Source organism: Martes martes (genome assembly GCF_963455335.1).
Source record: "Martes martes genome assembly, chromosome: 7".
Lineage (NCBI taxonomy): Eukaryota > Metazoa > Chordata > Mammalia > Carnivora > Mustelidae > Martes > Martes martes.
Window position 1 is genome coordinate 118,114,448 of NC_137894.1, and position 24,788 is coordinate 118,139,235.

General features: G+C 41.5%; 2 protein-coding genes across 3 annotated transcripts in view; one reads left to right on the top strand and one right to left on the bottom strand.

Moving 5' to 3' along the window:
* PTPN21 (protein tyrosine phosphatase non-receptor type 21) overlaps positions 1–9,920 on the top strand; it is a gene marked incomplete at its 5' end in the record, with an annotated part of 71,124 nt that extends 61,204 nt beyond the window's left edge. The window contains 6 exons of the mRNA XM_080808131.1: positions 567–704; positions 1,642–1,863; positions 4,367–4,495; positions 4,687–4,921; positions 5,505–5,665; positions 5,885–9,920. Of these exons, the coding sequence (XP_080664257.1) occupies positions 567–704; positions 1,642–1,863; positions 4,367–4,495; positions 4,687–4,921; positions 5,505–5,665; positions 5,885–6,013 (1,014 nt within the window). The 3' untranslated portion in view covers positions 6,014–9,920. The remainder of the gene's footprint in view (positions 1–566; positions 705–1,641; positions 1,864–4,366; positions 4,496–4,686; positions 4,922–5,504; positions 5,666–5,884) is intronic.
* A 6,303-nt stretch (positions 9,921–16,223) lies between these two features.
* The window catches only part of SPATA7 (spermatogenesis associated 7), a 41,028-nt gene continuing 32,463 nt past the window's right edge, over positions 16,224–24,788 (bottom strand). For both annotated transcript variants that reach the window (XM_080809176.1, XM_080809175.1), the window contains exons 9-12: positions 23,714–23,767; positions 21,706–21,783; positions 17,192–17,249; positions 16,224–16,946 (exon numbers count right to left, since the gene is read on the bottom strand). In XM_080809176.1, the coding sequence (XP_080665302.1) occupies positions 16,377–16,946; positions 17,192–17,249; positions 21,706–21,783; positions 23,714–23,767 (760 nt within the window). In that variant the 3' untranslated portion in view covers positions 16,224–16,376. The remainder of the gene's footprint in view (positions 16,947–17,191; positions 17,250–21,705; positions 21,784–23,713; positions 23,768–24,788) is intronic.

The following is a 24,788-nucleotide window of genomic DNA, read 5'->3' on the forward strand; positions in this document are numbered from 1 at the left end:
CCAGTCCTGTTGTCTTTTCCTGGTTAAAAATGTGGCAGTTTTGAGATGTAGTGATCCAACCCAGGTCACCCCATTCTGCAACAGAATGTTGGGAAAGTGACCGCAGAAAACATTTTCAGGAACGATTTAAAGAACTAGTTTATATCTTAAAAAAAAAAACAAAAACAAAAAAACAGCCTATCGCAATCATGCAGCTGCATTTAAAACCCTTTTAGTGGACTGTCGCTGATTTTTGTGTGCGTGTCATGTTTTGAAATTTTGGGAGTTCTGTGAAAGAATGCTGTCTGCCTGAATGAAGCCTCACCTCTCATTACAACAGAGACTTGAAACGAATTGCATTCAAAATCTTCTCTATCTGCAATACTTATCAGGGCTTTGGCCTTGAAAGGAACGTCTTCCTCCCAGTGTTTGTTAAACAAATGTGTGTGTGGAGTGTACTCTCTCCTGTGGTGGTTGGTGAAGAAGAGCACTCCTTCCACTTGTTTCCAGTCTTCAGTCCACAGAAGTTTCTTTCGAGGGAGCTGCATTTGTGTATATGTCATATATACATGTAAATATTTTTATAGGGAATGAAAAAGAGCCGGGTAGATGCAAAAAAAATTGGTCCTCTCAAATTGGCTGCCCTAAATGGACTCTCCCTATCTCGACTGCCTCTGCCTGATGAAGGAAAGGAAGTGCCTGCCAGAGCCACCAATGACGAGAGGGTATGTACCAGATGTATGGACCAAGCAGTGTGCTTTCTCTGGGACCGTCCATAAGATGCTACAAAAATGCCTTCTTCAGATTTTAATGAATTTGCTAATACATCCAATTATCATAAATGAGTGTTAAGTATTTTATAATCTGGATGTCAAAATTGGGGCAAGTCTAATATGTTAATAGATCATTTTGGAGTAAATGTTGATTTTTTGTTTGTTTGTCCCTGACTGTCCTTACTGTTCTTTACCTTCTTCTGGTCGTCCGCAGCAGTCTTGGTTTCTGATGGCTTTAAATTAGAGGAATTCTATAGGTCCATATGAGTACACCCGGGGAAGGGAGCACACATTGCCTGCTGTCATTGGATCGAAAATTTATCTTAGGAGTCAACAGTTACTGAATTTTTCATGACTTTCTTTGTGACCAATGTATATTTGCTATGAGGTTTTACTATATCAAAATCAGACAGGCATGAATTAATGCTAAGTAAAAATTAATTTGCTTACAACAGGATCCTGGAGATAATTTTGATATTTCCCACTTTTTTCAGTTTTTCTATACCATAGATTAGAAAACTGAAGCATTTGTTCATAGCAGTTGGAATTGATTCTCCTACTCTAGGATTTACTCTTCTCCAGGAGAACTTTCTCTTCCTTAGGAGTCACAAAACTGACCATAGACTTAGAGAAAATGAATTCAAATTACTGTTGGCCAGTTTTCACCTTTAAACAGAACTCGACCTTCTGCATCTCACCAACAACATGGTTTTGTTACTTTAACTCTTCCCGTTACGGCTTGTTACGAATTTAGCTTTGATTTCATCTAGAGTTTTCAATACTAGATAATTTCTAAACTTGAAGTGAAAACAAGATTTCAGATGTGCCTTCGGAGTGCTGCTCGGACAGGTGACGATACTCATATTATTCCACGTGTTCCATTTTACAGTGTAAAATTCTGGAACAGCGGTTAGAACAGGGAATGGTGTTCACAGAATATGAAAAAATTCTTAAAAAACGGCTAGTTGACGGGGAGTGCTCCATAGCACGACTCCCTGAAAACGCAGAAAGAAATCGATTCCAAGATGTCCTTCCTTACGACGATGCCAGAGTGGAGCTTGTCCCAACTAAAGAAAACAATACTGGCTACATCAACGCGTCCCATATTAAGGTGAGAGGAGCGGGCCGGGCGGTGACGGCTGTGAAATTGCCAGTTCAGTTACAGGAATGATAAGAACTGTGTTCACATCTGTATTCTAAGAACAGCGTAGTTGGAGCCATTGTGACAAATTACGTTATAAGATGGGAAATCTGTACTCCCGGGCTGGATAGGAAGTGTTTACCAACAGAGCCAAAGCTGTGTTCCTCTCCCAGGTGCTAAGCTCCTCTGCCCCCGACACTGTGGCCGGGACTGAGAGAGGCCTCTTTGGCCTGACCTTAGGCCTTTGTTCTTCTAAATCTGAAGATCTCGTTCTGGCTCATAAATTCTCTCCAGAGCGGCAGAATTGCTAGTTTTCTGTTATCACATACCCGCACTGACTCTTCTGTGACAAAGGTGTCTGGGTTTGTTTATTTTAGAGAGAGAGCTGGGGAGGAACAGAGGGAGAGGAAGAGGGTCCACAGCACACTCCCCATTCAGCACAGAGCCCGGTCTTGAAACCCTGAGATCCTGACCTGAGCTCAGACCAAGAGTGGGAAGCTGAACCCGCTGAGCCACCCAGGTGCCCTGTCTGGGTTTTTTAATGTAGTCACCAAAGCTCTTCCTTAAAACAGTGGCATCTGCTCTTTTTGTTTTTTTCCCTGTGACCACTTTTCAAGATTGTTTGTCCTTTGGAGAAGCAGCGCACTTTTCCCCTAGAGACAGTGTTATGCCATTTAACTGGGGTAATGGTCCACCCATTAAGATGCGAAAAGTGATGATAGGGGCACCTGGGTGGCTCAGTGGGGTAAAGCCTCTGCCTTCCGCTCAGGTCATGATCCCAGGGTCCTGGGATTGAGCCCTGCATCGGGATTTCTGCTCAGCGGGGAGCCTGCTTCTCTCTCTCTCTGCATGTCTGTCTCTCTGCCTACTTGTGATCTCTCTGTCAAATAAATAAATAAAATCTTAAAAAATAAAAGGGGGGGAAAGTGATGATGATTCCCAACTGGGCCACAATGAAAGCAGGGTGCTGTCCTGCAGCATTGTCCCTTTTGTTTGTGCTGGTTGGAGATCACGTGCTTTTATTTGGGGAAGGAGATGTTTCCTTATTGGGAGTGAATGAGGAAGTATCCAGGTCAGGAATTTTTCTTCTTTCCCACATTTTATTTTGTGTGCAAGTGATATTTGATGAGCACAGGTTCACGCTTGAGGCTTTCAGGGACCTGGCGGTCCTCTTGCTAAAGCTTTTGCCCTTGGTAATATCGGAGAATAAGCATGTGCGCTTGTTGATGTAGGTATAATTTATTTAAAAGCTGAGCATTTCTGTGCAGTAACTCATCCAGCCTCTAATGACGGGATGGGTGAGAACTGAAGAAAGTTGTCGTCCTATGTGGGTATTGCAGAATCTTCAGGGGCCAGCTGACCGCCAGGGAAGGCAGCTGAGCCTCAGAACTCCAGGGTCTGCCACTTAACCAGCTTGGGGCCTCCTCATGCTTTCCTTGGAATAAAGCCCTGACTCCTGCCCCTTGGGCCACAGACCCCCGCCCCTTGCTGGCTGGAGCCCGCCCTCAGTGAGGGGGTCCAGCCGGGACTCCAGCGGAGTGTGGCTGTGGGCTGAGCAGCGCAGGGCCCTTGGGAAGCGCCACTGTGATCCCCGAATGTCAGTGGGCATGGCCTTTAACCAGCTCTCCTGGCTACAGACCCAGACACCACTGCCTACCTTAGCCCGTTCTCAGGGAGGTGCGGGCTCAGGTGGAAACTTAGTATCATTCGGGGGGTGGCGGGGGGGGGGGTGTGGTGATCTGGACTCAGAAGTTCAGAGGCGAGACCACTTTAAGCAGGAGTATTTTTTTCTGTCCTAGAAATCTGGTATTTAACCCCAGTTTTGACTTAATTGTTACTAGTTTTCCCAATGTGTTTAGTACTTCATGAGGGGAAACTGTGTTTGTACTTTAGGATACTGTGATGTGGATATTTTTATATCAGCAGCAGTAACAGCTATTTATTGAGAACCTATTATGCGCAGGCACCAGATACATTGACTCACTTAATTCTGCCAGTGGCCCTATACAGGTACACGGCATTTCTATTTTACAGATGAGAGCAGAGAGGCAAAGAGGTTAAGCATATTGTCCCAGGTCACATACATATCATGTGCATTCAGAGTGTGTAAGTTTATAAACAGGTAGTAATGGGAATTGTATTAACAAGGAAAAAGGATAAGAGCTACACCTTTATTCTGAGTAATTCAGCTCGTCTTTTTAGTACTACCATAAACAAATATGCATACATCCATATATGCATACACATTAATTAATATTTAAAGATTTATTTAGAGAGAGTGGGGGAGGAGGGGCAGAGGGAGAGAGAGAGAATCCCAGGCAGACTCCCCACAGGGTGCAGCCCCCAGCGTGGGGCTCGATCCCATGACCCTGAGATCACGACCTGAGTCAAAACCAAGAGTCGGCCGCTGAACCGACTGAGCCACGCAGGTGCACCACACATTAATTTTTTAAAACCCGTTTTCTAATTTCAGGTCTCTGTCAGTGGAATTGAGTGGGATTATATTGCCACACAGGGGCCGCTGCAGAATACCTGTCAGGATTTTTGGCAGATGGTGTGGGAACAGGGAGTCGCCATCATAGCAATGGTGACCGTGGAAGAGGTGAGTTCTCCTGTCCCGTTGTTGATTTTCTCTGCCTGAGAACATGGGGCCCTTCGATCATGGGGCCCTGACCTTTACCTAAAGCAGGAGGCAGGCCGGGTTGCCGTCCTGCTTCTCGGGTGCGCGGTCTGTATGAGGGCTGCCCTTGGCTGGACCTGCTCTTGGCTTCTGACCGCCTGTGTCCTTCACAGGAGGGCGGGAGGGAGAAGAGCTTCAGGTACTGGCCTCGGCTGGGTTCCCGGCACAACACCGTCACCTACGGGAGATTTAAGATCACCACCCGCTTCCGCACCGACTCTGGCTGCTACGCCACCACGGGCCTGAAGATGAAGCACCTCCTTACAGGTCAAGAGAGGACGGTCTGGCATCTCCAGTACACAGACTGGCCTGAGCACGGCTGTCCCGAGGACCTCAAGGGATTTTTATGTAAGTGTCTTCATACCCTGCACAGCCTCCGCTCTGGTCATGCGCTTGGAGCAAGACGTCACTCCTCAAGTATTTCCTTTAGGATGGCTAATAGAAGCTTTGGACTTGCGGTATTTTATTATTATTTTTAAAGGTTTTATTCATTTATTTGAAAGGGAGGGCACGAGCTGGGGGGTAGCGGTAGAGGCAGAGGGGGAAGCAGGCTCCCGGCTGGGCTCCATCCAGGACCCTGGGATCATAGCCCTAGCCCGAGGCAGATGCTCAACATGCTGAGTCCCCCGGGCGCCCTGGACTTGCTTTAAAGTAAAGGCTTCAAGTGTTTAGAGGAAGCTTAACAGAGAAAAGTTTTTAGAGTATGATTTAGTGGCGAGTAGAAGGACTCTCAGAGACTGTCTTCTCCATCACATTTTGTAGCAGGGCAGAGGCAGTGACTCGCCCATGATCACACTGCCTTTGGGGCTGGTTAACTGGCACCCGGTGCTCTTTATCCAGAGTCCTTCCAATCAGTGATGATAATCTGAAAACTGTCAGTTTGATGGGCCTTAATCCTTGCATATTTCTCTGTTCCATTGATATTTCACAGCATACCTTGAGGAGATCCAGTCTGTTCGACGCCATACAAATAGTACCAGTGAACCAAAGAGCCCCAACCCTCCGTTGCTGGTCCATTGCAGTGCTGGGGTGGGAAGGACTGGAGTTGTCATTTTGTCAGAGATCATGATCGCCTGCCTGGAACACAATGAGGTATGTATGTCCTTGGTGGTTGAGGGAGAAGCGGGCTGGGCACAAGGCTGGGGAAGAAATGGGCTAGTGGCCTACCAGTGCTCTCGGGGCACGTTCCCCGGAGGCTTCTTCTAGAAGGTGCTGGGCTAGGACAGTGTGTGGATCTTGACCGGACTTCTGCTAGGACTGCTCCCGTCTCTGGAGGGGCCTGCATCCGCTCATGGTTGCCTCTCTTTCCAGGTGCTGGACATCCCAAGGGGGCTGGACATGCTGAGGCAGCAGAGGATGATGATGGTGCAGACGCTGTGCCAGTACACGTTCGTGTACCGCGTCCTCATTCAGTTCCTCAAGAGCTCCAGGCTCATCTGAGCTCCCACAGTTCAGGACTGGGACTGATGGGGCGACACGCTGACAGCTGACCAGAGCGCCTGACTCGGACCTCCCTGCGGCTGCCAGCCTGGGCCACGAGCAGCACCTTGACAGCGCCTGGACAACGGCGAGACAACGGGAGACCTGTGGAGCCCAGGGCTGGGGAAGGGCTGACGGAGGAGGACGTGGTCCCTGGGGCCTTGCCCACTCACGTCTGTCCGATTGGTGGCACTTGCATACTTCGTGGAGGTGGTTTTCCAGATAGTTCTCTGTTGTACTGAAGCTGTGCAGGGCAACTCTGGCAGTCAGGAAGGCGCATCGATTTCTAGCTTGGATGTCTTGGAATTTTATTTTATGACTTAAGTATTTGGGGCTTTCTTGTTGAGAAACCTTGCACGGGGATGGTCTACATGTGATTAGTTCCTATGTAAGTTTGTATTTAAAGCCATGCTACTATCTCCTGTTATTTTTTTAAAAAACTTAACAGTTTAGTTACCAAACCTAAAACTACAAGAAGAATCTAAAAGTGTTATTTTGAAACATAGAAAGCATTTTTATATTCAGAAAATTTTTTATTCTAGAATATTCTATATATTTGTACCTTCTCTATTTTGCAAACAAGAGTTCAACTCATTAAGGTACTGAAATGAACCCATTACTGTAAGAGAGAGTCGGGAATGAAGGCACATTATTGGAAATGTAAGACAATACTCAGAGTCACTATTTTTTTCAGTATTATTTGTAAACCTAAACCAGTTTGATCTTACTGGTTGAAACTGAAGTGAAAAACAATTGCCTAGGTTGGTTTTAAGCACTTTGTTGTTAAAGACAAATCTGAATTTTAATATATATGTTGCTTGATAGATGAGACGCTAACAGTGGATATCCAGACGTGTTTGGAAGCGAGAAGGGCTAAGCGTACGTGGGTGGTCAGGGCAGGGGTAAGTGTGGTGTAAATGCAGGATGGCAGGTGTGAGATGCCTTTGACAGAAGTGCAGTATTAACTCTGCTCCCACTGAGAGGCTGGGGTGGAGAGTGGGGGCTGGGCGGTGGGTAGGTAGGTACCTGCCGGGAAGTTCAAGTCACTCTCCGTGACTCACTGTTTCCTTGGAGTTCTTACACCTGAACTTCTGTTCTTTTTTGATAAAGAAAGTCAGGTTTATAGTATCACTAAAAGAAGCCTGGAAGAGGTTTTATCTTCTTCTGATTGAAAGAAGGGAAGAGTTAGTAATAGTTTCACCTCATTTCCCAAAACTACAGCCCAGACTACTTGTGGGGCCCCCATAGATTGCTGTTCTAATCACGAGATGCTGGGGTTTTAGCTCCCCGATCCCCTAACTTCACCCCTGAGGTCAGTGTTAGCTTCTTGGTTCCTCCTCCTTCCATCAATCGCATCCTGGTGGCTGAGCTAGAGAGGGAGAAGGTGGCCTTTGGTCGGGGCTAAGATGGCCTTGTCACAGAGGGACTTGAGTAGGTAAGGACTTAATGGGTATGTTTCACTGAGGAACCATCTCCTTTTTCCTTTTGAGGTGGTTTCTCTAAAATGCAGAGCTTCCAAAATGCCACACTCGGGGCTGTTCCCCTAATGGCAGTGTCCTAGGGATGGTTCTGATCTCCACGTTCACTCTGAAGGCAGTTTCACTCACAGTTGAACATGACCACTGACTGTGTGTTGTCCACTGTGAGACAGGATTTACTCCATACAGTGTGGATTGGCCTCTCTCTGGGTTACCCAGAAACCAACGCTTAAGTGGGTAATTCAGGAGATAGTAGTGAAAACGAATACTGGAAGTGGGCACACCGCTCACTTTGGGATAAAATGTTAATTTTAACCTGAAATTGTTTTAAGAGTCAGGTTTAAATAACAGTGGACCCAAGTGTAAATATTGAGAAAGAGCTCCCGGAGGAATGAGATGAGAGGTTTTTATGATCATATTTCCCATCTCCACATCGTGTAAGATGGGAGTATTTTCAGTGTTTTTTTTTTCTCCCATGGTACGTTTTTTTAAGAAATACTATTCTGTCAAGTTTAAACATTTTGAAGTGTCCCATTGACAAGAACATACTGTAAAACAAAAATCTAAAGAGTAATATATGGTATATTTGTGTTCCAGTTGTAATAATTACAAGTAGATTACTTCTGAGGGCTTAATTACAGTATTTAAATGTCACTCTTAAAATGTTGCATGTTTGGCCCTTGTGAATATTTAAACTTTTTCAGTTAGTGGATATGAAAGTATTTCTGAATAAAAATTGACATTACTGGACTTTGAACTAATGTGATCTTCAAGAACAAACTGTACAACGTTTAGGCTTCATAGGTTTGCCACATATGAACCGAGGATGTTGCTTTCTGCCAAACTTACGTAGTGCTTTGCTGTCCCAGTGTCTCTTAGTTCCTTGAGATTCTAAATTTCATAGCAAAATTACCAAAATGTACATTTTCACAAAAAGTAGGTTACAAGCCAGTGTTTTCCAATGGATTGATTTTGGCATCTCTAGTATCAGTCTTCCTGATGAGTGGGGTCTTTTGAGGACATATTCTAGCTGAGAGTTTTGAGCACAGAAAGTGCTCCTTAGGAATGTCAAGTGCAGTCATTATTACTTTCTTTCCTATGGAACACCTGCTGTGAAGTATTCTGAAAACCCTAGTATTTAGCCTTTAAGACCCTTTGGCAGAATTAAAACAGAAGGTGCACGGACCTATGCTTCCTTGGAAGCTTCCAGAAAGAGGAAGGTCTAGGCAGAAAGGCAGAGGAAGAGTATGTGTCAGGGTGGAGGACTGAGTGATGACAGCAGGCAGGCCAACTTTTCTGTGACGCTTTCGTCGTCAGAAGAAAACAGCCCCTTCAGGATGGGTTAATATGTTAATATTCATAACATTAAGAAAATATATATGTATATATTACATATATATAATATAAAACCTCACGTTTTAAAATGTGCAGCTGGAGGTCAGCGGCACCGTAGGAACGGGTTTGAAATTTGCATTAACAAATGGAAGCAAGAATTACTGTTTATGGTAAATTGTTTTTAAGATTGGACTTTTTAAGTTTTAATTTATTTATTCATTTAAAGCAATCTCTGCCCCCAACATGGGGCCCAAACTCACCACCCCGAGATCTGGAGTCACATGCTCCTCCCACTGAGCCTCTCAGGCGCCCCTGAAATCGGACTTTTTAAAGGAGCTCTTTGGGATATAAATTTAGGGAACTTGTTTCCCATCAAGATTTCATGTGGAACAAGCTAGAACTGTTTATTTTAAAAAGAACCCTAAATTGGAGGGGGCTCTTTATTGAGGTAAGAGATATTTCAAAAGTAGAGGAATAGGTACATTAGGAATTTGCCTGGAAAAACATTTCGTTTGTTTTTTTTTTTTTAAATCCCGTGTTCTTTTTTTTTTTTTTTTTAATTTATTTATTTATTTGACAGAGATCACAAGTAGGCAGAGGCAGGCAGAGAGAGAGAGAGGACGAAGCAGGCTCCCTACTGAGCAGAGAGCCCAATGTGGGGCTCGATCCCAGGATCCTGGGATCATGACCTGAGCCAGAGGCAGAGGCTTTAAACCACTGAGCCACCCAGGCACCCCTGGAAAAACATTTCTTGAGACAACATGAGTTTTTCAAATTCATCTAGATAAGGGCTCCGTTCCCGTATCTACAATTATAGAGAAATGAGGAAAAATCAGAAAGCCCAGTTGTTTAAAGTTTGCATGTGTTGGGGATGAGTGGATAAAGGATTTTAGGCAACAGTTGAAGGGGTCCTCGGGCGGTTAAAGTGGCATAGTTTTCCGTATGTTACAGGCAGTTCCCAAATAAAAATTATGCTCTAAAAGTTCAGATGTGTGTGGAATTATTGAGAAAAACAATAGTATTTCCCCTTGTAAACAGTAGTCCAAGTGGGTGTTAACTCTCCTGGTTTATCCTCCCAAAGCTTGTTTGGTGTAGAACCAAATTGTCACAATCAGAACTCTGAAAAGCACAGAGCAAGTTTTCTCCCTGCTGCACCCTGGTGGTGAGATTCGAGAACAAATTCTCTGTTTGGTGGTAGGGACCCAAGCCTCAGCAAGACGCTGGTGGAGTAGAACAGCATTTGCTGAGAGAACTCCACAGAAGGGAACATCCATCACACGTTACAGAAACTTGAATGGCTCATGAAGGACAGGGGATGGACCAGGACGTGGGATGAAATGAGCGGGGACGCCACCTGTGAAAGCAGGGTGGGGGTGAGGGAGGGTGAATTGGCACTACACTTGCCTGCCCTTCCTGTTGCCCCCTAAATACCCTCCCTTTCCTGTCACTGTCAACAAATGGGAAGCAGAGGATGGACCACGAAGGAAGTTCAAGGTCTGCAGCACCAGGCTGAGGCGGCAACAGTTCCAAGCAAATGTTCTCACGCAAAGGGTATGTAGGTCACATACGTACATTACATAGGGTCGGGCCACACAGTCTGTCTCCAGAAATGTTTACATTGCCCCACATACTTGAGAAATTAAAATAGTTCTCAAAAATCTAGAGTAAACCTAAACTTCTCCCAATATGTTGATGGGTTAAGGGATAGTAACCACTTACTGTAAATTATGCTTCAATAGTTCAAGAAATACAGATGGGTGACAAGAAAGGAATAATTGTCTTTGAACTTCTAACCATGGAACTAACAGTATGGATGTTAATTTTTGAAAATAACTAGCTGTATAAGACTTGATCATTATTTTTTAGTTTCCATTAAGCCATTTTGTGGCGCATCATATAAAAAGACACTTAAAATCTCCAAAATCTGGAGCGCCTGGGTGGTTCAGTGGGTTAAAGCCTCTGCCTTCAGCTCAGGTCATGATTCCAGGGTCCTGGGATCGAGCCCTGCATCGCATCTCTCTGTTCAGCAGGGAGCCTGCTTCCTCCTCTCTCTCTGCCTGCCTCTCTGCCTACTTGTGCTCTCTGTCCCTCTGTCAAATAAATAAATAAAATCTTAAAAAAAAAAATCTCCAAAATCCTCTGACTTTGAATCTATAATACCGTGTCCCCACACTCGCTATACCAGTATACAAGGCCACTGTAATAAAGCTACAATTTTAACTGAGCTGCTTGGTTTTTTGGCTGTGTGAAAATATCAGTACTCTAAGTTGTCAAATGTCCACACTACGGACATTTTAAGTGTGCATGTGTGTTTTAAATTCACACTCAAAAACTTGTGGGAGAAAAATACACAGTATTCACTCTTAGGAGCAGGTCTGTGCCAAAGAAATTCAGAATGTTGGGTTATCTGCGTTAACCAGAACACGAATCTGGCCTCAATTTGGGGGTTAGGTTGATGGGACTAGTACAGAGTTAATGACAGCTGGCTTTCTGTTTCAACCTGCTCATTCATCAGCTGAGAAAATCTGAACAAATGAATGAGGGATAGAAGGTCAGTCACTCATTTTTTTAGAAGAATGCAAATGTCATAAGTCATATATGATCAGTGCTGGGAGACCATCCTAGAAGTTTATTAGAAATTACTTGCAATTAATGGACCACTGAGTGGGACAAGATCTTTTTCTTTATTCTGTCGTGATATTTTTCAAAATGTAGTTTGATCTTGGAGTTAATTATCTCAAAAGGATCTAATGGTTTTGCGGTTTACTGGAATAAGCCTAGTGCAAATACTGGTTAAGCCCAAGTAGCTTGAAAAAGTAAATATTCTCCAGAGGTGAGTGACAAATTTATTTCCAGAACAGATTTTTTTAAAACAAGGTTAAAAATAGTACAAAACTCAGGTTAACCCTCCGGAGTTAAGAGATGAAAGAAAACAAAAACAAACAGAAGAGAAAAGATACTAGAATTTGCAACAACTTTCAGGCCAGAAGAGCTCTAATGGGTTTTATTTGTATAGTCTGGTTTTTACGGCAGGACAGAGAAATTGAAGCAGCAGTTACTGTGCAGGATGATTCTTAGTGATTTTGAAACTTTTCTGTTACTATCAGCTTGGACCCTTTCATATTAGAGTTTCTCAATTCTATGTTAAAGTAAGTAGCTTAATTTCTCATAGACTTGAGCTATTACACAATTATAAGTGTATGAAATTTCTAAGCAACACAAAATGAGGGGGAAAATAAAAATCTTCATTAGTATATCAAGCCTCTTTAAAAGCTTGGATACTTATTCAACAGATTGATTGGCACTGGGCCATTGGAATATATTTTTGCTTTTTTTACTGTATTCTCATATAATTTTTTACATTACGATATAAAACAGATTTTTATCATGCAAATGTTAAATATTTTCCTATGAAAACACCTCAATGTTTCATTCTCTTGTGCTTAACTGGAGGAAGTATTCTGAGATAATAAAGATGCAGTTTGGCTCAGATGAAGAATTACACTGTAACAAACCAGAAATTTGTTGTATATTTCTGAATTGTATGATCTGGTTAAAAACTGAAGCAATCCAAACCCTACCCATAGTGAATTTAGCAGAGCATCGTTTAAAAATAACCATTTAGGGGCGCCTGGGTGGCTCAGTGGGTTAAGCCTCTGCCTTGGGCTCAGGTCATGATCTCAGGGTCCAGGGAGCCTGCTTCCCACCCCTCACCCCCAACCCCCACCTGCCTCTCTGCCTACTTGTGATCCCTCTCTCTCTGTGTCAAGTTAATAAATAAAATCTTAAAAAAAAAATAAACATCAAATAGCAAGCTATTTAAGTAAAAATTCCAACAGAAGTTAATATGATTTAACAGATCTAATAAACCCAAAATTTGGAGAAAATTTATATGAAATACATTTTCTTAGAAAGTGGCCCTATAATTCAAACAATGCACTGGGAATTCTAACTTTTCAACATGCGAGTATAAAGAATTGTCTAGTATTATTTTATAGTTTAAAAAGCAATTTTAAGTGCTATCTGGAGATTAATGTAAAAATGTATAAGCAGAAGAACTTAATTCTTTTAAACCGTCATTGGTTTGTAAAATTGTGTACATTTAATGGGCAAAAAAGTTTGAATGACTGTAATATATGTGAAATGAATGTATTAGTTTTTGCCATGAAAATAAATATTGAAGCTGTAATTCATGTGTGAAGGTATTAGTACAATTAAAGCTATTTTGCTTGTGTTTTTTTCACTCTAGATCTTATTGCATGGAAGCATATAATTAGTCCCATTTCCCACTGGATTATTCTTTATACTATTTAATTACTTTACTTACTTTTTAGAGTCTGCACATAATGCAGGCACACATGGGAGGAGGGGCAGAGGGAGAGGGAGAAAATGTTAAGCAGAGCCCCACACCTAGCATATAGCCCCATCTCATGACCCTGAGATCACGAACTGAGCTGAAATCAAAAGAGGTCTATCTGCCGCTTTTATTTATTTATTTATTTTTAAAGATTTATTTATTTGGCAGAGAGAGCACAAGTAGGGGGAAGAGCAGGCAGAGGGTGAGGGAGAGGGAGAAGCAGGCTCCTCTCTGACCAAGGAGCCAGATGCAGGACTCGATCCTAGAACTCTGGGATCATGATCTGAGCTGAAGGCAAATGCTTAACCGACTGAGCCACCCAGGCGCCCCTATCTGCTGCTTTTAAAAGGTCTGGGAAAGCAGCTTATTAGGTGGCATCCTCTATCACTGCAGTTGATGGGCCCAGCAGGTGCCTCCCACGGCGTCCTGTCAGCACGTGAAGGGTAACCAGTCTCTCCGATCTTTGTTACCTCAATGATATTTTCTAAAGCCCCAAGGAATTAAGCCAAGGCTAACTTTGGTATATAAAAACTAAAATCTTGGGGTGCCTGGGTGGCACAGTTGGTTGGGCGTCTGCCTTTGACTCAGGTCATGATCCCAGGGTCCTGTTGGCTTCCTCCCCCCCACCCCCACTCAGCAGGGAGCCTGCTTCTCCCTCTCCCTCTGCTGCTGCCCCTGCTCATGGTCTCTTGCTCATTCTCTCCTTCTCTCTCTCAAATAAATAAAATCTTAAAAAAAAAACAAAACAAAACCCTAAAATCTTTGGATCATCTAGTCCAAACCCTTAAACCAGGGCCCAGGGTAAATTAAAAATTAATTCATAGGCAACCTCGAAGCTAACTGATCCACTGGGCAAATCGTCTTTCCCTGTAAAAGCTGCTCTGATCTTTGCGGATTGGCTTATATTTTTGCTGACTGGCTTGATATTTCTTTAAACCAACACATCTAAGCTTGAATTTTAAAGGGAATCCTGAGGACAATGACAACAACAACAAAATACCCTAAAAGAGACAAAAATGAGGATGGGTCATGGTCCTGGAGACAAAAAGCTCTACCCTGGGTTAGAGGTTGGAGAAGGCAGACATGGCAAAGCAGGCAGTGGCAGAGCTGAGGCTGGGCCCAAAGGGTGGAGAACCAGCAAGAAGCCAGTTACTGAGAACCCCTTAAGCAAGATGGCAGCTTCAGGCAAGGGAGGAAACCTGGAGCCAGGGCAGGGAGTCTGAGGCAGTTGCATGGATAATGGGGCAAGGGCTTTGTGGTAGAGTGAGGTTGGGACTGAAGAAAGGAGCCCTGGGGGCTGAGAGAAGGATGGAGCCCACAGAGGGGTGAAGGATGACTGATGGGGAGACCCAGGCTGGGAGCCAAGCATAGGGTTGAGGCTCCTTTAGGAGGTTGAAGAGGATTGTAGGATGGAAAAGGCGGGAGTTGCTCAAAAAGTTAGGGTGGAGAATTCCACAGTTGGGAGCTGAGGAATAGGAGGGGCTGAGAAGGGCTGCAGCAGGGTGACGTGGGGCCCAAGACACTGGGGGAGGAGTGGGTTGGATGCTCAGCCCCACCATAATGTACTTTAGAGTTGTTCCTGAGCCTGAATCCTGAACACAGTGGTGACAGTCAGCCTCCCATGAGTGAGACAGATCTGTCACCTATATTCGACCAGAAATCATCTCTAATACCTGCAGTGGTATATGCTACCTTTGTGAAAACCCTGGTGTGGGCCGGGGATGAAAAAAGCCTGAGTTGAAGACTGGGATACTTGGGTGCCATTGCAAAGTTTCTAGAACATCTGGGTTATCATTATTTTGTTTCATCGATATATTCTTCATAGTCCCTAGGCATGAAACTGGGACTCAAATATTCAATTACATTATTATAACCAGTTGAAAACATCAATAGCGATAAGTCTTCTGAGACATATATTTTTTAAGGATTTTATTTATTTATTTGACAGAGATAGAGAGCACAAGCAGGGGCAGTGGCAGGCAGAGGGAGCAGAAGTAGGCTCCCCACAGAGTAGGGGGAGCCCGATGTGGGACTTGATCCCAGGACCCTGGGATCATGGCCTGAGCTGAAGGCAGTTGCTTAACCAACTGAGCCACCCAGACGCGCTTCTGAGACGTATCTTAATAGAAAAGATCCTACTCATGAACTACAAGGGCGAGAGGAGAGTATCAAACTGGGTTGATAGAATGTTTGCCCTCATTAAGAAGGGACAATTTTTCAGAAAGCTGACAGTCTGCTCTAGCTCACTGGTAACTAGAAAGGCCTTGAAACTTCAGATATTGCAGGGAAGTGAGAAGGAAGAAATTAAAGATATGACAGATAGGGGCACCTGGGTGGCTCAGTGGATTAAGTCTCTGCCTTCGGCTCAGGTCATGATCCCAGGGTCCTGGGATCGAGCCCCACATCAGGCTCCCTGCTCGGTGGGGAGCCTGCTTCCCTCTCTTTCTCTGTCTACTTGTGATCTCTGTCTATCAAACAAATAAATTTAAAAAAAATTCTTTAAAGATACTACAGATAAAGCTTAATGTTTCAAGATCCATGCCAGGTCATAAACCATTTCCCATTGCATACAAAATCACTTATGTTTGGGTAAACTATTTTCCCCTGAAGAGCAACTTTAGAAATCGTGGCCAATAGATCCTAGGGGGACCCTGTGACTCTCACCTTCTGGCATTCATACCCTTGTATAATATCTCCACTCATTAAGTGTGGGCAGGACCTGTGACTTGGTTGTAACTAAAAGAAGGTAGCAAAGGTGATGGAAAGTCATTCCTGTGATTGTTATATAATATGGGGCTTCATATCTCACTAGCCACAGGGAAAGGAATTCTGCCAACAACCTGAAAAGAGTTTGGAAGCAGATTCTTGCCCCAGTCAAGCCTCCAGATGAGACCATAGCCCCAAGTGACACTTGGCTTGTAGCCTTGAGACCCAGATCAGACACATCTAAGTTATACCCAGAACTCTTAACACACAGAAATTATAGGATAAATACATGTGTGTAGTTTTAAGCTGCTAATTTAAGGTAATTTATTAGAGAGCATAGAAAGCAAAAACAGAAATCTTAATATATGAAAGAATAAAACAGAGGAAAAGGAATATTGAATTACTGGCCACTTGGGATATTTATTAATGAAGATCAGACATACAAAGGTCAGTCCTCAATGCTCATTTCCATGATTTTAAGAGTTGGTCCTTCCATGTCTTGACTGTTGTTCTCTTGGATACTGTGAAATTGAAGAGCTGGGGAGAGTTCTGTGCTAAGACAACATAATTCATTCGAAGTCTCCACCTTTTCCGTGTCACTATCCCCTTCGATGACATTCACAGAAGTCTCCTGGTCTGCTAAGCTGTCAGAGACACTTGGATTTTTGTCATCCCAAACTGAAGGTCCAGGATTTGTTTCATCATTCACTTGCTGAATTATAACCCCTTCTGAGCACTTTGATTTATAGATGGGTAGGAAAAATTCATTTGGTGAAGAGAGTCTCTCATTCTCATCTTTTGGTATAGACAATAACATATCCAAAGCTTTTTGGTATTCTTGACGTTCCTGTTGAATTGTGGGATCATGTTTGCTTTTATCTTCATCTTCTTCTGAATTCTCAGCCTGTTCAAAATCAAGTAAATTCAGCATATCAATATCATCCAGCTTTACTGAGTTTTCTCTGGATGTGCAGCCCAAGTCCATCTTCAGGATATGCAGCAGATGGCGCATTTTTTCCTAGGATCAAGACAAGAATAATTACATTAATTAAGCTAGTCAAATTGAATTACTTTTGTCTGCAGTGCTGCTCATCTCAGCAAGATTAACACTTCTTTCACCCCCTGCACCCCCCGCCCTCATACACACAAAAGGTTCAAGGGAAAAAAAAATTTGCTTTAATGCATTCTTTGAGGCTGTGGAAAAACTTTAAAATTCTTTCCATATTAGAATTTTTTCTAATGAATGTCTAAAGAAAGACAAACCTCCTCCAAATGATGTTTATTTTGTTTTATGTGTCGCTCAAAAAGGCGTTCTAAAAACCTAAAATGATAAATAGAAATGTTAGTGTCTCAAAATCAGAAAAGCAACTAAATACAAAATAGCCATGCAATAACAAAACTACTAAAGGTTGGAAAATATTTTTTAGATTCTTCTTTTTCTTTCCAAAGCTAAACACTAATCCTTCCCTATTCTGTCAAGTTCTTCAATTTGGGAACTAGTATAGCTTTTTTGTTTAAGTTTTATAACAGATGCCATTGTTTCTGAAAGATTATATACCACTTACATTTCTGTGAAAATATTTTAAATGAGGTCCAATAATACCCCTGCCACACTCTAAAAGCATTCTTTTTTTTCCTCTCACACACATATGCAAACACCAAAACCTTTCCCTCCCCTTCTCTTTCACATACACAAACCCCCCAAACCAACCCCTAAAGGAAATTCTCTTATAAAGAGTTATTTTATGCTTCCTCAATTATACTTGAAAAAAAATTCCATTGATGGTAAATCCACATAATAACCTAAAAGCTATCACTTATTAAGTACCACTAAAGGCTAGACATTTGTACTAGACACACAATCATTATACCTCTAATCATGACCAATATTTGGAGAGAAAGGTATTGTAAAGATCATTTTAAATTTTTTTTTTTTAAGATTTTATTTATTTGCCGGAGAGAGAGAGAGTACACACAAGCAGGCAGGCAGAGGCAGCGAGAGAAGCAGACTCCCTGCCGAGCAAGGAACCCGACGCGGGACTCGATCCCAGGACCCCGGGATCACGACCTGAGCCGAAGGCAGCGGCTCAACCAACTGAGCCACCCAGGCGTCCCTGTAAAGATCATTTTAAAGAGAAAATCCTCTAAGACGATGACTCCTTTCCCCTAAGGTCACAAGTCATTAAGAGAATTTAACCCAGATGTGTCTGGCTCCAGAGAAATTATTTTTTCAACTACACTATGCTTGTCTTATTATCACACGAATGTTTCAATACCTTTGTCGAAAACAACTCCTTTGTTACCATTTGTTATTTATCAATGAAGTAAGCCAATTTTAGATTTAGTAGTTCTACTTTAGTTAGCAATTTTATTTTATTTTATTTTATTTTTTTTAAAGATTTTATTTATTTATTTGACAGACAGAGATCACAAGTAGGCAGAGAGGCAGGTAGAGAGAGAGGGAGGAAGCAGGCTCCCTGCTGAGCAGAGAGCCCAATGCGGGGCTTGATCCCAGGACCCTGAGATCATGACCTGAGCCGGAGGCAGAGGCTTTAACCCACCGAGCCACCCAGGTGCCCCTAGTTAGCAAGTTTAAAAATATATTTATATATTTGTTTGAGAGAGAGAGAGAGAGTGTATACAGTTGGGGGGGGTAGGGGCAGAAGCAAAGGGAGAGAGAGAATCTCAAGCAGACTTTTGGCTGAGTGGGGAGCCTGACACAGGGCTTGATCTCATGATCCATGAGATCATGACCTGTGCTAAAACCAAGAGTCAGATGCTTAACCAACTGGGCCACCCAGGTTGCCCCAACTTAGCAATTTTTTAAAAGAATTAAAAACAATACATACTGTTTGGGTACTTAGTTTGTTTTTTCTTATCAACCATGTATTTTGAAATTTTTCTGTATAAATGACACTTCTAAAACATCATTTGAGGTTCCTGAATAGAACTTGCTCTTGTAAATATTCAACAATTTATTCAACCAAACCTTTACTATTCGACATATGGGTTGGTTCCTTTTTTTTTGATGCCTTACAACAAATGCTGCAATAAATAGCCTTATAATCTAAAAGAAAAATTTAAGTTTTTTCTACAATAAACACATGTCCTATGCAAATGTTTTTTGTTTTTGCTTCTAACCTGTGCTTTACTTTTTTCTTTTATTAACACATAATGTATTATTTGCCCCAGCGGTATAGGTCTGTGAATCGTCAGGCTTACACACTTCACATGTGTTTTACTTTTTGATTTACAGTTGGGATCTTAATATTTTTGTTGTGATGAATCAAACCTTTTCATCTTGCAAATTTGAAACTCTACAGCCATTATGAAAACATTTTTTTTTATTTTTTTTTTAAAGATTTTATTTATTTGACAGACAGAGATCACAGGTAGGCAGAGAGGCAGCCAGAGAGAGAGGAAGGGAAGCAGGCTCCCTGCTGAGCAGAGAGCCCGATGCGGGGCTCGATCCCAGGACCCTGGGATCACGACCTGAGCCGAAGGCAGAGGCTTTAACCCACTGAGCCACCCAGGCGCCCCTATGAAAACATTTTTAACCACCTTTTTTAAACAAAAGTAGTAAACAGAATTATTATTAAAAAAACTTGGGTCTTTTTAGTATATCTTTTTATAGCAATAATACAAATGTTTAATTAAAAAAACCATTTAAGAATAGAATAATTCATTAGAAATGTACTTGACATATTACAACAGGGAAAGCATGTAGTATAAATAATGGCATTCCATAATACATAGCATTAAGTGGGCTGTGGTGCCCAGTGAACTTTAGATAACGTTCAAGCTGATTCAGGACCACATAGTTTCCTTAAGATATACAAATATCTAATCCAGTTTTGTAAACTTTCCATTTCACTTACAATGTATAAACCTAGCTTTTAATTGGTTCTCACTTTACTAGTGACAGAAATGCCTGCCTTGATTCTCCTAACAAGTTTCAAATAGTAAAATGAGACGATGGATCTTTGCAGATAAGCAAAAATTTGATTCACTAGCCTATTATAACTAAGAGATAAAGTGGGTTTTTTTTTTTTTGCATAGTTATTTTTTTTGTAGACTCTGTGGGATCTTTACATAGATGACAACATTACCTATGAATAAAGACAGTTTCACATCTTTCTTTCAAATATGGATATCATTTTTTTTTAATATTTTATGTATTTGTCAGAGAGAGAGAGCACAAGGAGGGGGAGCAACAGGCAGAGGGAGAAGCAGGCTTCCTCCTGAGCAAGGAGCCCAATGCAGGACTCAATCCCAAGACCCTGGGATAATAACCTGAGCCAAAGGCAGATGCTTAACTGACTGAACCATCCAGGCATCCCTCATTTTCTTCTTTTCTTTTTTTGTGATAGATTTTAAAAAAAGATTATTTATTTTATTTTTAGAGAGAGAGAGAGAGCATGAGCTGGAGGGGCAGAGACAGAATCTCACGCACACTCCATGCTGGGTGGTGAGCCTGATACAAGGCTTGATTCCACGACACTGAGATTGCAACTTAAGCTGAAACCAAGAGTAAGACGCCCAACTGATTGCATCTTGTAAATATTAAACAGTTTATTCCGAGGCGCCCCTGTGATCAATTTTTTAAACTGAGGTATAACTGACATACATTATATTAGTGTAAGGTATACAACATGGTTCAATATTTGTTTATATTGTAAAATAATCAACAAAATAAGTCTAGTTAATACCCATCACCACACAGCTATAGAATTTTTTTCTTGTGGTGAGCACTTTTAAGATCTACTCTCTCACAAAGTACTTTCAAATATGCAACTCAGTAGTACTTTTTTTTTTTTTAAGATTTTATTTATTTGACAGAGAGAGACAGAGAGAGAGAGGGAACACAAGCAGGGGGAGTGGGAGAGGGAGAAGCAGGCTTCCTCCTGAGCACAGAGCCCGATGTGGGCCTCGATCCCAGGACCCTGGGGTCATGACCTGAGCTGAATGCAGATGCTCAACCACTGAGCCACCAAGACACCCAACACAGTAGTACTCTTAACTGTAGTTGCCATGCTATACATTATATCCCCATGAGTTATTTATTTTATATCTGGGAGTTTTACCTTTTGACTACTTTTACCTTTTGCCTACCCCCCACCACTGACAACCACCAATCTGATCTCTGCATCTAAGAGAAATAACAGTATTTAAGTGAATAAAATCTCTATTCTTTTCTGTAACGCCCCCAAATTGTGAATTTGCCTTATATGGTAAGAATTAAACATTCTTTATAATTTGCTATCAATGATAAGAATATGTCCCCTAAGGGGTGCCTGGGTGACTCATTCAGTTAAGCATCTGACTTTTGATTTTGGTTCAGGTGACAGTCTCAGGGCTGTGAGACTGAGCTCTGCATCAAGCTCTGTGCTCAGTAAGAAGTCCGCTTGTCTCTCTCTCCGTCTACCCCTCTCCGCCCTTGCATGCTCTCTCTCTCAAATAAATAAATAAATCTTAAAAAAAAAAATTAAGTGTGTAAGCCTGACGATTCACAGACCTGTACCCCTGGGGCAAATAATACATTATATGCTAATAAAAATAATTAACAAAAAAAGATTAATGGGAAAAAATGTTATTCTTAGTAAAATAAATCCTCTAGCAAGATTCATTAAAAAAAAAAAAAAATGTTCCCCCTCCCCTTATAAGAAAGCAACACAATTTTTCATTTCCTAGTATGTGGAACTAACTTAAATTAACATGATAAGGAAGAGTATTTAATATACTATTCAACCACCATAATATAACTTAAAAAATCTAACCTGTTTGAAAATAAACCAAGTTTCAAAATTTCATCTGTTACATCTTCAATGAAACTCAGATATAACAGTTCTTCTTCACTGTGAAAACAAAGCAGTACACAGCATAAAAATTATTTCCTACTTAACTTTGAGAACTACAGGAAATATGAGTACCTAATTAGGAATATCCACCACTACTGTGACAAATATACTGTTATCGTACATTAAGAGAAATGTTATTAAAAAACTATGTCTATATTCTTAAAATATTCAGATAAATTTATTTAAAGAGGAGAAAATGTTCCCTAATAAAGTAAAATTTCATAGATATGGAGAGCATTCATCCAGCACTAACAGATAAGCAGGAATTAAAACAGCAAACAAACAAACAAAAAACAATAAAACAAAATGAAAAACACACACACACAAAACAAACAAAAAAACAAAACAGAGCAACCAAGGGCAAAAGGGCAACCAAATGTGAACCACTGGAGGTGTGTGTTCTTGACAAGCATTTTACAGGTCCTCTGACTTCTAACCATGTCCAGCAGCAGAGGGGTGAGCCCTGTGGTGGCACTTAGAGGAGGGGAGAGAGGAAACTTATCCAGAAAAGAAAGAACTTCAACTATGAAATCCTCTTCTGCTCCTAGAAGAGCATCTTGTTTGAATGCTGGGAAATTCATTCAGCAGAAAAAAGTATTATTTTTTCTCAAAATTTATGGAGAGGAGAAAAAATATGATAGTAGGGAAATTTGTGTATATAATTGTAGTGATAATTTTAATTACATGGATACATTTATCTTATATTTTAATAGCTCATCAAGAAATCTGAATACTATTATAAATTTGATTTTAATTAGCTGATATCAGTGATTTGATACAAAATATAAGTAGTAAGTAACCACTCAATTACTCAATAAGTAAATGTAATGGGAAGAATTAATAAGAAAATGAGATAACAGAAGATTAAAATGTTATATAAAAAGTTACACTTTCAAACTGATTCTCAGGTTCCAATATTTATACAGCAAGATTTAGAATAAATGGAACTCTATAAAATAGATGATATTCGGGGTGCCCGGGTGGCTCAGTGGGTTAAAGCCTCTGTCTTCAGCTCAGGTCATGATTCCGGGGTCCTAGGATTGAGCCCCGCATCGGGCTCTCTCAGCGAGGAGCCTGCTTCCTCCTCTCTCTGCCTGTCTCTCTGTCTACTTGTGATCTCTGTCTGTCAAATAAATAAAAATCTTTAAAAAAAAAAAAGATGATATTCCCTGAAAAAGAGTAGCTTGACTAAAACAACATTAAAACCTAGAAGTATGCTATCTGTAAAGACCTGGTGAGGTTAGAAACCTCCTGGAAGGGTATCCCGAGCTACCCAAAGTCTGCATTTACTTAGGGACGAATTTCCCCTGGACATAAAGATGAAGTGACTGACAACTATTTCAGAAAATTCTGATCATTCTCAAATTGAGGGCATATTATATGACTGAACTCCAAAGCTAGTTGTAAGAGAAATTAGAATTCAGTCCTGACTTATTTAATAATAGTTTGTGTGATCCTTTTTTTTTTTCTTAAATTTTAAAGATTTTATTTATTTATTTGACAGACAGAGATCACAAATAGGCAGAGAGGCAGGCAGAGAGAGAGGGGAACGCAGGCTTCCCACCAAGTAGAGAGCCCAATGCAGGACTCGATCCCAGGACCCCGAGATCATGACCTGAGCTGAAGGCAGAGGCTTTAACCCACTGAGCCACCCAGGCACCCCCTCTTTTTTTTTTTTTTAAGATTTTATTTATTTATTTGACAAAGAGAGAAAGATCACAAGTAGGCAGAGAGGCAGGTAGAGAGAGGGGGAAGCAGGCTCCCTGCTGAGCAGAGAGCCCGATGTGGGGCTTGATCCCAGGACCCTGAGATCATGACCGGAGCTGAAGGCAGAGGCTTAACCCACTGAGCCACCCAGGTGCCCCAGTTTGTGTTTCTTAATTCTTGATTTCCACTAAGCAAAATGAAGAGGTAAAAAAAATCTTACTCAGAGTGGATTTTTCTCTCTGGAGGAAGCTTCAGGGAATACTGACATACTGCCCTGGAAAGAGAAAATTACAATATTTGAACAAAACAATGATTGGCATACAATAAGTTTTCAATAATATTATATTAGTAATAATGTATTTTAGAATTTTTAAAGTACTTTCATATCCATGATCTGATCTAATATTCAGAACAACCCTGACTGGTATATTAGGTAGATATTATTTTTTCTACTGACTGATGAGTTCACCAGGGGGCAGAATGGTTGGGTAACTTGCCAAGGATGGGTGTAAGTAAGTAGCAAAGACATTTTTATCTTTTATTCAGATACGCATAATTATAAATATTTTGCTTTACTTCTTTTAGATAGAAACTACTAGAAAAGATAAATGTTCCTTTCTTTAGGTCATTCTTCATATTTATTGCAGAGTGGCTCAAGAGTTAGCTTATAAATCTTGTTACGAGTACTGAAGCATCATGAATTTCACGACAAGAGAGGTTAGTAATGAACCGCCCACAGCCCTGCCAGGTGCCATCTCCCTGGGAAGGGCCTAAGGGAGGACCTGGGCTCTGAGGGATCATGTGTGCTTGCCTTCTGGTCTGCTATATGACAACTCATTCTTGCCCTCTTTTTAATCTCTAGTCCTTTATTTCCACCCCCATCTCATATATAATCTCTGATACTGGAAATACATTTGATGGCTGGAACTATCAAAGGCATTTTTGCTAACCTATCATTTTTACTTAGGTGTAGTATTCCATAATTATGAAATATGATGTGTCGTTTTTAAAAACAATGCCAGTACACAGCAGTGACAGACACACACAACACTAGCATATGGTGAATATTCAAAATCATGAATTATGAATCCTCAAATTATGAGGTTCTTCAGTATTATTTCTGCCACAGGATTTATCTTCAGGAAAATCCTTATTTTACTTTCTTTCTTTCTTTCCTTTCTTTCTTTCGAGATTGTGCATGTGTGTGGGGGCAGGGGGGCAGAGAGAGAGAGAGAGAGAATCTTAAGCAGGCTCCACACCCAGCACGAAGCCCAGTGCGGGGCTTAATCTCACGG